This window comes from Psammomys obesus, unplaced genomic scaffold (assembly GCF_907164565.1).
Source record: "Psammomys obesus unplaced genomic scaffold, mPsaObe1.curated_primary_1811, whole genome shotgun sequence".
Lineage (NCBI taxonomy): Eukaryota > Metazoa > Chordata > Mammalia > Rodentia > Muridae > Psammomys > Psammomys obesus.
In genome coordinates, this window is record NW_026595697.1 from 5,559 (window position 1) to 18,191 (window position 12,633).

At 42.5% G+C, this 12,633-nt stretch overlaps 1 protein-coding gene across 1 annotated transcript; it reads right to left on the reverse strand.

Annotated features, from left to right (window-relative positions):
* Positions 1 to 3,499: 3,499 nt before the first annotated feature.
* Positions 3,500 to 12,218, reverse strand: LOC129685849 (M-phase phosphoprotein 9-like; the record flags this gene model as incomplete). Its single annotated transcript, XM_055619358.1, is given in 5 exon segments — positions 3,500 to 3,601; positions 5,662 to 5,726; positions 6,556 to 6,603; positions 10,810 to 11,025; positions 12,131 to 12,218. Coding segments are annotated over 5 exon segments (519 nt in total), but the record flags the coding sequence as incomplete, so codon positions are not given.
* Between the last annotated feature and the right edge of the window lie 415 nt (positions 12,219 to 12,633).

The window sequence follows — 12,633 nt, forward strand, 5'->3', positions numbered from 1 at the left end:
TTCTTCTACCACGAGATTGTGAGGCGTGGTGGCAGACACCTTTGTACCCTGAGCTACCCCTGGCCTTCAACTGTTGTTCTTACAGATACCACACACCCAGCTCTCCCAGCACTGAAATGCTCTAATTCATCTCATTGTTTCCATGCTTTCCTGTTTCATTTCTTTCCCACGGCAAACAGTTTTTACAAATGCAAAAGTCAGGTATCATTATTTTATTATACCAGAATCTTCAGGGGTCAGGGAGACGGCTCAGTGGATAAGGCCCTTGTCTCAAAAGACAATGACCTAGATCCTGAGAACCCACGTGAAAGACGACTCTGAGGATTCCAGGAAATTATCCCCTAGCTTCCATGTATACCATGGCAAATGAACACCACACACAGACACACACACTACAGACTTTAAAATCTATGCCAGGCATACTGGCACGCACCTTTAATCCCAGCATTCAGGATAAGGAAGCAGGAGGATCAGATTGAGACCAGAATGTTTAGCAAGTTCTAGGACAGCCAGGGCTACACAGACTGTCTCAAAAAACCCTAAAATAAAATCAAATCTTCAAGAGGATTATCAATGGATTAAAAGTTAAAATCTAAATGCCTGACAATGACTTAGAAAGCCATGTGTGATTGATCCACAACTTCACACAGGGCCCACATGACTTCTGCTGTGACTACCCAGGCCATGAATCATGGTGTAAATGTACAATGTTCCCTGCAGGTTCATGTGTTTTGACATCTGTTCCTGAGATACGGGTACTATTTGGGAAAACTATGGACGTTTAGTAGCATGGGTTTTCGCCGGTGGAAAAAGCTTACTGGGGCCAAGCCTTTGAAGGTCACATCATGCGACACTCTGCCTCCTACCTGCAGCACCACGTATGGGCAGCACCCTCACGACCCTCGAACCGTGCACCCCATCCACAACAGGGCTCCCACCTCCAAACTTATGCCTCTTCTTTTGCTTGTTCTCAAAAATTTAATTTTTACCTTTCTTTTGTTTGGTTTGTGTTTTTTGTTGTCTGGTTTGTTTGTCTGAGACAGGGTCTTACAACACACATTGATACCAGGCTTGGTATCAATCACGTATGTAGCCAAGAATGGCCACCGATCTTCCTATATCCACCTTCCGAGGGCTGGAACTGCAAGTGTACATACCACCACATCTGGCTAACTTTTGTTTTTTAAGATTTATTGAATTTTTTTATTGTAGGGGTAGGTATGCATGTACGTCATGGTTCACATGTGAAGGTCAAAGGGTCAGAAGAGTTGTTTCTTTTAGAAGCTGATCCTCTCCTTCCACCACAAGGGTGCAAGCTCAGTTCATTACACTTTGTGGCAATTGTCTTTACCTGCTGAGACATATCACAGGCCCTAACGTTTCTTTATTTTTACTTTTTTTATTATAGGTAAACGTGTGTTTGTGAGTGTGGGCCTGTGTACACGAATGCAGTTCCCATAGAGTTCAGAAGAGGCTGTCATATCCGCTAAAGCGATTGTTCACTGCCAACATGGAGGATGAGAAGAATTCTGGTTCTCTGAAGTAGTAAGTGACCTTAATTATGTCATCTCTCCAGTCCTTTTCTTTTCTTTCTTTCTTTTTTTTTTTGTTTAAATTTTTTTTTCATGTACATTGTTTTGCATGTATGTCTGTATAAGGATGTCAGGTCCTCAGGAACTGGAGTTATAGACAGTTGTGAGCTGTCACGTGGGTGCTGGGAACTGAACCTAGGTCCTCTGGAGAAGCAGTTAGTGCTCTTAAACCACTAAGCCCCCTACCTTTCTATTATAAATATAAGAATCCATTCTATTGTATTTATGATTACTCAACAAAGATATAGAAAGTATTTTGATAATTACAGCTTAGGAAGATTAGAAATCACAACTGACAAACATCATTAAAAAATAATGACCTACTCATTACCTTACACCAAAATCATATTAAAACCTGAATTCTGATAGTTAAAACCTTCTTCTGTACATGTGTCATCCAGCTAACACAGTGCTGGGACAGTGCAGTCCTGCAATCTTAGCATTTGGGAAGCCTGAGGCCAGCCTGAGCTACAGAGTGAGTACTGAGCCAACTACAGCTATAGAGACTGTCTCAGACACAAAACCTAAACCAAACAAAGATTACAGTAAAGGTATTTCTGAAAGAACTAAAACCGAAAGCCACAACTTAATATAGATCCGTCCTCAAAGGTCTTTCCATTAACAAAAAGATAGAATGTCTGGATTTTAGTGGTACAGCTTTAAAATGTTTGTCGGTCCTTGTTCTTATAGGTAATAAACTGCACTCCCGCTGCAGCTGTCACTGGAGAGGTGGCTGTTAAAGTGAAGCTCCATCCCTTTGCAACTTCTGACTAAAGCAGGAACCATAAAAACGATTCAAGACTGCATTGCACACTTGAGAAAGTTTTGTTTACTTTTTCTTCTCCACTTTTTTTAAATTTGAGACAAGGTTTCTCTGTGTAGCCCTGACTGTCCTAGAACTCACTATGTAGACCACAGATCCACCTACTTCTGCCACCCAAGTACTGGGATTAAAGTTGTGCTCCATGACACCTTCTTTTCAAAGATCTAGAGAGCACAGGACAATGTCCACATTAGACGACGGAGTTCAGGTTGTGGGAGGACCCTACAAAGGTCAGCAGACTTGCAAAGTGGGCCAGTTTATGGAAAAAAACATGTTGTTCACATTGGTATGTTATTGTTTTGTTTTGTTTTTGAGACAGGGTCTCTCTATGTAGCTCTGGCTGTCCTGGAACTTGCTATGTAGACCAGGATAGCCTTAAACTCATAGCAATCCAGCTGCTTCTGCCTCTAAATGCTGAGATTAGAAGCATGCACCACCACACCTGACTGTCATCTACACTGAAGTGGGAAAGGCACCAACGGCACAACTGTACACACAGACATTTACCTCATTAAAAGGACAAAGACCACAAAAAATACTGGAATGGAAAGCCAAGCAGCTCTCATTAAAAAATGCCTAGGGCTGGAGAGTTGACTCAGAGCTCACTGCTCTCGCAGAACCCAAGTTCAAGGCCGGGCTCCTAATACCCATGTCGGGTGACTTACAGGCTCATAGCCGCCAGTAATTCCAGCTCCAAGAATTAGACACATGCTTCTGCACCTAAGTGCACATACCCACACAGACACATAATAAAAAACAGTAGAAATAGGTTTTTAAAAGTTGCTTACATGGAAAAAAAAAAAAAAAAGGACTTTAAAAAAAAGTAAGAGAAATGCTTATGGTCACATGGAAAGTGATGGTGAAAGCATCAAGGACACAGCGCATGTCCAATCCTCTCACTCCACCAGGCCCTGCTTTTCTTACCCCCAAATTGCTTCTTTGTCAGGATGCGAACGACATCTAGCGACTGTGACTTTGGTGCACATCTAAGGCAATCAGGATACTCTGCCGCTGGCTTCCTGATTAACAGAGGGCCTCATCAAATGCACTCCTCACTGCACCAACACCCAGTGGAGTCACTCACCTGGCCTGGGAAGGCCTCGTGGCAGCTTTACTGCTGTGACGGAGACTCAGCATGCTCTCATGCTCTACTTGCTTCACCTGAGCTTCTAGTTTTGAGATCACCCTAGGTCAAAAGCAGTAAAACAAATTAAACACACCGCAGCATGACTGAAAAGACGAGCTCACCTACCACATGTTATTTTTGTCCCTCTTCAGAAAGGCATTGATAGCTTGCTGCCCTCATAGGCACCATTAAACTCTGAAAAGCACAAAGAAAACAAAAAACAAAAACCGGGAAGACAAGCAGGACAGGAAGCACACTGGGCTATGCGAAGCAGCACTTCAGACTATAGCTAAGGAAAAATGGAGAACAGGCAGAATCTATGAAGTATGCAGGGCAGATATTAAATTTAAAAAGAAAAAAAAAATAGCATCCTGATTTTTTAAATATAATTTTTTATTTATTACAATTTAATCATTTTATATCCTAGCTGTAGCCCCACTCTCATCCCCTCCCAATCTGGTCCTCCCTCCCTCCCTCCCTCTTCTCCTCCCATGCCCCTTCCCCAGTCCATTGACAGTGAAGGACCTCCCCTTCCCTCTGACCCTAGCCTAACAGGGCTCATCAGGACTGTCTTTCATCGTCTTCCTCTGTGGCCTGGTAAGACTGTTCTCCCCTCAGGGGGAGGTGGTGATCAAAGAGCCAGCCACTGAGTTCATGTCAGAGACAGACCCTATTCCCCTTACTAGGAAGCCCATTTGGAGACTGAGCTAACACGGGCTACCTCTGTGCAGGGTTTCTAGGTTATCTCCGTGAATGGTCCTTGGTTGGAGTACCAGTCTCAGAAAAGACCCCAAGGCCCAGACATTTTGGTTCTGCTCTTCTTCTTGTAGAGCTCCAGACCCTCCCAGGTCTTCCTATCTCCCCCTTCCTTCATAAGATTTCCTGCACTCTGCCCAAAGCATCCTGATTTTTAAAAAGGCGAAAGCTAAAATATTCCTAGCAACTCTCACCCCACGGATGAGGCAGCAATGCATCTCATTTGTGCCGTGTTCAGAATAAATGCTCCCTTCCATTTACTCACCAAAAGACAACTACCCTAGCCAACTCTTTCCAGTTATCCTGGCCTTCCTTCTTTGCGCGCGTGTGTAAGTCAGAGGCCAACTCTCAGGAGTTAGTTCTCTCCTGCCACCTTGTGGGATCTGAGGATGGACTTCCAATTGTCAGACTTGCACACAGTGTTGACGGGCCCCCTTTCCATTCTTTTACATTTCGTGTACGGGGGCTGGCAAGAAGGCTCACAGAGATAAAGGAACATCTCTAACATGACAGGTACTTCCTCCAGTGCAGTAAGAAATGAATAGGTCAGGAAGGTGGCAAATTGAAATGCTTTGCTGTCTTTTTCTGTGTAAATCCTTCAGACTGAAGTGAGTCTCTAACCTCAGGGCCTAATATGATCCATACACAACTATAAAGATATGCTTGGAGGTCAATTTAGATACTCCTTTTCTTAAAGACTTAATAATGTGTACATGTACATGTCTACGTGTAAGCATGTGCTCATGGGTGCAGGTATGGAGGCTAAAAGAGAAAGCTGGATTCCCTGGAGCTGATGGTCCAGGAGGTGTGATGAGCCTCACATGGTGCTGGGACCTGAACGCAGGTGCTCTGGGAGAGTGGTGTGTGCTCTTAACCACTGTGCCATCGCGCCAGCCCCAACTGTGACCTTTCTAACCATTTGCAATGTGGATCATTGTGGATGATTGCTGTTACCCAGGTAAGCAAGCCAGATCATTAACGGTCGTCAAGCCAGGTATTTAAAGAAGTGAATGCCTGGAAACAGCAAGAATTTAATTTTCTTTGGGAGTGCAAGAATAATTCAGTGAACACTATGTTGCTTCTTCCAATTCCTTCTAGTATTTGCCATTCAGACTTCTCATTATGCTAAAAAAAAAACAAAAAAACAAAAAAAACATAATGTCTAGGGAAATACAAACACCTGAGGCTCAACCACCAATTCTTAGTCACTTAAGAATCTCCTGAGCTAAAATGTAATGTATTTACATGTCCCAGGGTTAGGATAAAACCAAATCTCAAATTACTTTAAAAGTCCCCAGGAGAGTTTCTTTTCCTCAATAAAAACACAAAGGACAATTAGCATGTTTTATTAGTAGGACACTTACCTTTTCAAATCAGAAATCTGAGTGTGTGCATCAAGCAATTTGTTCTCAGTTGTGTTTAATGTATCCTAAGGGGAGAAGGAATTTACATAACTGAAGATGAGCATGCAGACATACTTTCAAATGTGTAATATAAAGCAAATGTAAGGCTAAGGAGCCAGCTGTTGATTACAATGGAACTTGCAAGGATGGCATCACCAGTGGAGCCAATCCCGGCAACTCAAGGGGGAAGCGATAGCATAAACACTGGCCTATCCCAGAAACTCTAGCAGATGCAGCCCAATGTCTGCCTAACAAAAAGCAATCCCACATTAAGATGGGTCTATTTTCACTACAAATGTGACTGAAGGCTTAGCAGAATGGCACAACAAAACCTTCAATGATGTTTCAGACACTGTGGTTTATTTATGAACCCATAGTCTTAGCCGTAGCTACATAGGCCTACTTACTAAGCTTGCAAATCTATAATCTTCTACTGCAAGCAACAAACTGGCTAGAAACACTTACAGCATTACTGTGTGGCTTCACTGAGTCAGATATATAACCCCAAGCAGAGCTTCCATTAAGAATTCAGACACATGGATAAATTCTAAGTTTACATTTACAGGGATTAGATGGTCATCTGAATCTATGCAGTGCTTCAATTCTTCTGCCTAGGTTCATCTCAACTCATATCAAATGGAGCAGCTATCCAATAGTATTTGGTAAATTAACAGATCTCACAAATGTGTCAATCAAGCAGGGCAAATACTTGAAAATAAAGACATCAGCACAGAAAGGGGGAACACAGGGACTGTTTCAAATAGCCATAGATGGAGAATGGGAAGAAGGGCTGGGCTTTCTGCTTCACAGTACCTTGCCCTATATAAACCCAGATCAGAACCCTCTCCCCTTTACCTTTACTCGCCCATGCTCTTTTCCGAGGGATTCATACTCTCCTAAGAGCTGCAAAGAAAACAAAGAATTGTACCACAGGACTAAACAAGTAATAAAGGAACATCATCCTTCAAACTGCCAATATCATTAAGGAAAGGCTGACACAGAAGCAAGGGTTCTGGGAAAGGGGTGGGACGATTCTTGATAAAATGTCTGAAAGACTTTTAAGTCTGAAACAATTTTAAAAGCAAACAAAACAATGGCAATACAAACCCTCAACATAATAGTAAAACATTTGTAATGTCTTTTAAATTTTTTTATTATATGAAATTCATATTATACTTTCCTACATTTATTCTTCGTTTTTTTGTTTTTTTATTTATATGCTTTGGTGTTTTTCCTGCATGTATGTCTGTGTGAAGGTGTGGGATCCTCTGGAACTGAAGTTATAGACAGTTGTGAACTGCTATGTGAGTGCTGGGAATTGAACATAGATTCTCTAGAAGAGCAGCCAGTGCTCTTAACCACTGAGCCATCTCTCCAGCCATCTACATTTATTTTATAAAATAAAAATACAATGCCAAAAAGTCTAGTAGTATTTAAAAATGCATATGGTGGTATACCCCTGTGATCATAGCATTTAGGAGGCTGCAGGAAGATGGTAAATTTGAGGCCAGTGAGACCTCACACACTGAGAGGCCCAGAAAGGCCCAAGATGAGGGCAGGACACACTGCTATGGCAGAAAGTATGGAAATGGTTGATAAAATAATAGAAACATGTCTAAAAGGCAAGGGGGAAAAAGGCAGGGGAATTGCAGGCCCTGTCATGTCCTGTGCCATTAGATGACCGCCTAAACCACCTGCGATTCAGGGCTACCAGGCATGACTGAAAGCACACATAAAACACAGTGTAAAAAGAGGGTCTAGGTTAAGGCTCCTGCCTCTAGCCTTCCTACCCTCTTTTGCCTAAAACTGGATCCTGGGTACTCTCTCGGGCAGAGAAATCTCTAAGACTGATGTGCCAAGAGAACAGATCTACAGGAACTGAGACAGCTCTACAACCCTCAGCCCTATTCACAAATCCATTCCCAGGATGCTGCCCACCAGTCAGCCACCCTGCCAGGGCTACAAAGAAGTTACCTTCTTTTTTTTCTTTTTAAATGTGTGTGTGTCACACGTATGTAGACATTTGAAAAGGCTAGAAGAGGGCATTGGTTCTCCTGGAACTTGAGTTACCAAGAGTTCTGAGAGACGGTGTGGTGAACCTGCTGCCCATCCAGAGGACCCAAGGTCTGTTTCCAGCAAAGCTATTTTCTAGTTAATTTGAAGAGGTCAATCTTAATGTAACTTTCCATGTAGAAAAGGCCCTAACATTAAAACATAATAAAGAAAAGAGAGGAACAGACGGCAGGGGTGAAAATAAAAGTACATTTTAAAAACTGATGGACATGGCTGGGGTGGAAAGTCATTAGAATAGGAACAGTGTATTTCAGGGGACTCACTGCCTTAAGAGCACTTTTTAAAAATACCCAGGCCTGGAGAGATAGCTCAGCAGGTAAAAGCAGTGGTTGTTCTTCCAGGGGAGCCAGGTTCAATTCTCAGTGCCAATGTGGTGGCTGCTACTCCAGCCCCAAGAGGTCTGGCGCCCTCTTCTGGCATCTGCCGGCACTGCATGCACTGCACCACATGACGCACAGTGTGTACTCAGGCAAAACACTTAATACACATAATTAACAAAGAAATCTTTGAAAATGCTGGGCAGAATAGTATATGTGTTTAATACTAGCACTCAAGACTCAGAGGCAAGCAGATGTCTGTAGGTTTAAGGGCAGTCTATACAGTGAGTTCTAGGGCAGCCAGGGCTATATAGTAGAGACTCTTTTAAAAACAACCAAACAAAAAACAAAATAAAATAAAATGAGGGTTTAAAAGTTAGATAATCAATCTGAGGGGGGCTGGAGAGATGGCTCAGAGGTTGAGAGCACAGGCTCTTCTTCAAAAGGTCCTGAGTTCAGTTCCCAGCAACCACAACCATCTATAATGAGATCTGGTGCCCTCTTCTGGTGTGTAGGCATACATGCAGGCAGAATACTGATAAATAATAAATAAATAAATCTAAAAAATAAGAATCAATCTGAGATCCAACATCTGTCTAATAAGAAAACTCCCAGAGAAAAAAGTCCCCTCAACATAACACAAAACCAAACTGCATCATTTCAGAAGGGGCAGGACCCCAAAGTTTCCAGAGGAAGGAACAAAACAGATGACAAATCCCAGCTGCCCACAGCAGCAGTGCTGGACAGCAGAAGTCACAAGCCATGATAAAACTGATCAGAGCAACTGAAGCCTGTGAATTACTTCCCACGGGCAGTTGGAGATCTCAGCATCAGCCCAGCTTCCATTCACTCGAGTAACCACATCTATGTAATTCCATGACAGTAAAGTCTAAAACCAAAAGAAGCATGGCCCACAGCTACCAAGATCTGAAAATGATTTCACATCATTTAAGTGCCATAACTTAAGAATCCAGGTATTAAAATCTTAGAAAGCCAGCAAGACAGCAGGTGAGAGCCCTTGCCTAAAAGCAAGACAACCTGAGTTTGGTTCCCAGGACCCACAAGTTGTCCTCTGACCTCTACATATGAGGCCATAGCATATGCATACATGTATACATACACATTCACACACAAACAAAAACAAATAAAGTGAAATGTAAAAAGAAGGGGCTGAGAGATGGCTCAGAGGTTAAGAGTTCTTCCAGAGGTCCTGAGTTCAATTCCAGCAACCACATGGCAGCTTACAACTGTCTGTAACTCCAAGATCTGACACCCTCACACAGACATACATGCAGGCTAAACATCAGTGCACATAAAATAAAAGTAAACAAATTATTTTTAAAAAAAATCAAACCTGGGGTCTACAGCAATGGCTCAGTGGCTAGAACACTGGCTGCTTTTCCAGAGACCCTGGTTCAGTGCCCTGCACCCACTCAGCAGCTTACAACCATCTTACTACAGTTCCAGGGAATCTGACACCCTCTTCTAGCCTCTGTCTATATCAGGCACACACACACATAGTGCACATACATGCAGGCAAAACACTCATACACACAAAATAAAGATAAATCTTAAAAAAAAAAAAAAAAAAAAAGTCAAACCTGGGCTGTGCAGACAGCTCAGTGGGTAGATAGAAGCTTTTGATATGCAAGCTTGAACTCAATCCTTGGAAGTCACAGTAAAAGAACCAACTCTTGGTTGTCCTCTGACCTCCACACACACGTGCTCAAACTCACATACACATACCAAACATACACACATGATAAAGTGTAAAAAAAACTGATCCAGGTGGTAGAGGTACACACCTTTAATCCCAGCACTTGGGAGGCAGGGGTAGATGGATCTACAGTTTCATGATAACCAGGTCTACACAGAAAATCCCTGTCTCAGGGGTTGAATGGAAACCAACAACTCAAAAAAACAAAAAAAAAAAAAAAACACCCCAAACTGGCTCTAAAGGACCATGATGCAGCTCACACCACAGACAGTGCAAACACACATACACACAAATGTGCATGCACACGAACACACAAAAATGACACCATTAAGGTCCTGAGACTCTATCTGTGAAGTGGAATGGAGTAGGAGGGAACCAGCAACACACAAAAACAACAATAACGAGTAGCCAGGCCTAGGAGTGCTGTAACTATAGCACTCAAGAGACTGAGGCAGCAGAATCACGAGTTCAAGGGCAGGGCTACACGGCAAGATCCTCTCTCAAAAAGAGCACTGCTCTAAACCTGGCTTCTATCATTTCATCCTGCCAGACACAGATGTTATGACAGCTCAAAAGTTGACCTTCTACAGCTGACTTCCTGCTGCAAGATGACAGTGACCGCTTCCCTCAGGAGAGCATCTGGAATTAGAGCAGTTACCTCAGAGTCTAAGGCTTACACCAAGTGTTTAAGCACATGGTCCCTAAGCTGTTGACATTGTTTGGGAAAGCTGTGGAGACTTCCTAGAGGACCTGAGTGACAAGGGCTAGACCTTGAGGTTATATAGCCTGGGCGAACTTCCTGCTCACCCTCTGCTTCTCCAGTGTGGGAAATGTGACCTCCTGTTCCTGACACCACACCTTCCCTGCCTGCAGCATGGCTTCCCCATCACGATGGCCTATCCCTCTGGAACTGTGAGCCAAAATCAACCCTATTCTCCTTCGGCTGCTTTTGTCAGAGAGACTGAGACAGCACAGTCCTGAGCTCCTGGGTTGGGTACTTACATCTTGAAACATTTTGTTTTCTTGTTTCAGCCTAGCATCTTTATCATCTGAGAGCTTGTAGGCATTCTCAAATGCTTCTTCCAGATCCTGCAGCCGACATTTTAGCCGAATGATGGTGTTATCCTTTTCTTTATTGTTTGTTCTCATTTCTTCGATTCGTTCCTGCAAAATCTTGGAGGCACTGCTGGCTGCATTGAAGCGTTCTCTCAAATCATTCTACACAATAAAGACAGAGATAAATTGTTGTAAGTGAAAATAGTGCCTCAGTATTAGCTATTAAATTATGACATTAAAATAAAGAAACAAACCAAAACATACAAGTAAAAATAAACTACTTTGATACTTTGTTCTGTCCTGGGACAGAATCTAGAAAGGACCACTCTAATGGAACAGCTCCATGCAAAGGTGGGAAGCAAAAAAACAGCTATGTAAGGATACAATATTCGAGGGCCTATATAGACAGTACTATGTGGATCACCTAATGAAGAAAAAATAACCCCAAACATCAGAGGAATTCTGAAACTGTGACTAGAATACACTGCTCAAATTAATATGTTGGGGATAGGAGCTTCTAAACCATACTCTATGAAAACACAAAATTAAAAATCTATCTCACATGTTAAAATTCATTCAATGGTTATTTCTGGAATTCCATACAGGTGCCAGGCCACAAGAAGTCAAATGTAAGATTAAGGCTGGGTGAAATGCTTCGTGCCTGCAATCCAACCGATTTGAAAGGCTGAGCTGCAAAGACTGCTTAAACGCACAAGTCCAAGACCCCTCTGAGTTATAACATAGCAAGACCCCATCTATAGACAGAACACCAGAAAGAAAGATTAACAAAAAAGATACTAATCCCTAACTTTGTGGTGGAATTTACCACTTAGACTGAGCCAACTGAAACAAAGAACAAAGGGCTAGGCTGACTCAGTCGCTAGACACTGACCTAGATTGGTGAAGAGCTGTATTCCACCCAGAAAGGGGCCAGGCATTAAAGCAGAGACATTATATAAAACAGACATTTGCTACCAAAATTTTGCTTCAATGGTAACATGTAAGGAATAAAACTTGCCTGGCTTGATGGTGCACACCTTTAATCCTAGCACTCAGGAGGCAGAGGCAGGAGGATCTCTGTGAGTTCGAGGCAGCCTGGTCTACAAAGCAAGTTGTAGGACAGCCAGGGCTACATGGAGAAACCCTGTCTAGGAAAAAAAAAAAAAAAAAAAGGCTTCTGCACTCCTAGTTACACATCCAGTCAGTAAGCCCAAAACCGAAGTGGTGCATACCTTTTAAACATTATGCCACTCCCACAAGTACTTACCACTTCTGTCTCTAGCAAATTATTCTTATTTTCAAGTGTTCGCACTCGACTAGTAGCCTCATTCAATGCACTATCCAATTGGCCACATCTAGAAAATGTAAATTTAGAATCAGTTAGAGAAAAAACAGTTAAGCCAGACACTGGTGGCTCAGCCCTTCCGGAGGCGGAAGCAGGTAGATTTCTGAGTTTTAGGCCAGCTGGTCTAGAGTGAATTCCAGGACAGCCAGAGCTACATACACACACACACACAAAAAAAACTCTGTCTCAAAAAACCAAAACAGAAAAAGAAAAGAGAGAGAGAAAGATAGAAAGAAAACAAAACAGTTTCTCTTGAAAGCACTAAACAAAGCTAAGAGGTTTGCCGATGCATAGTATAAAGCAAATTCCCCAATGGTAGCCAACACCCAGGATGCCACTTTTGTACAGGCATGTCCCAGGTAGTCTAGTATTCAGAAATAAAAAGAGAAAGCAAGGATCAGGAAGATTCCTAGGAAATATCAAGA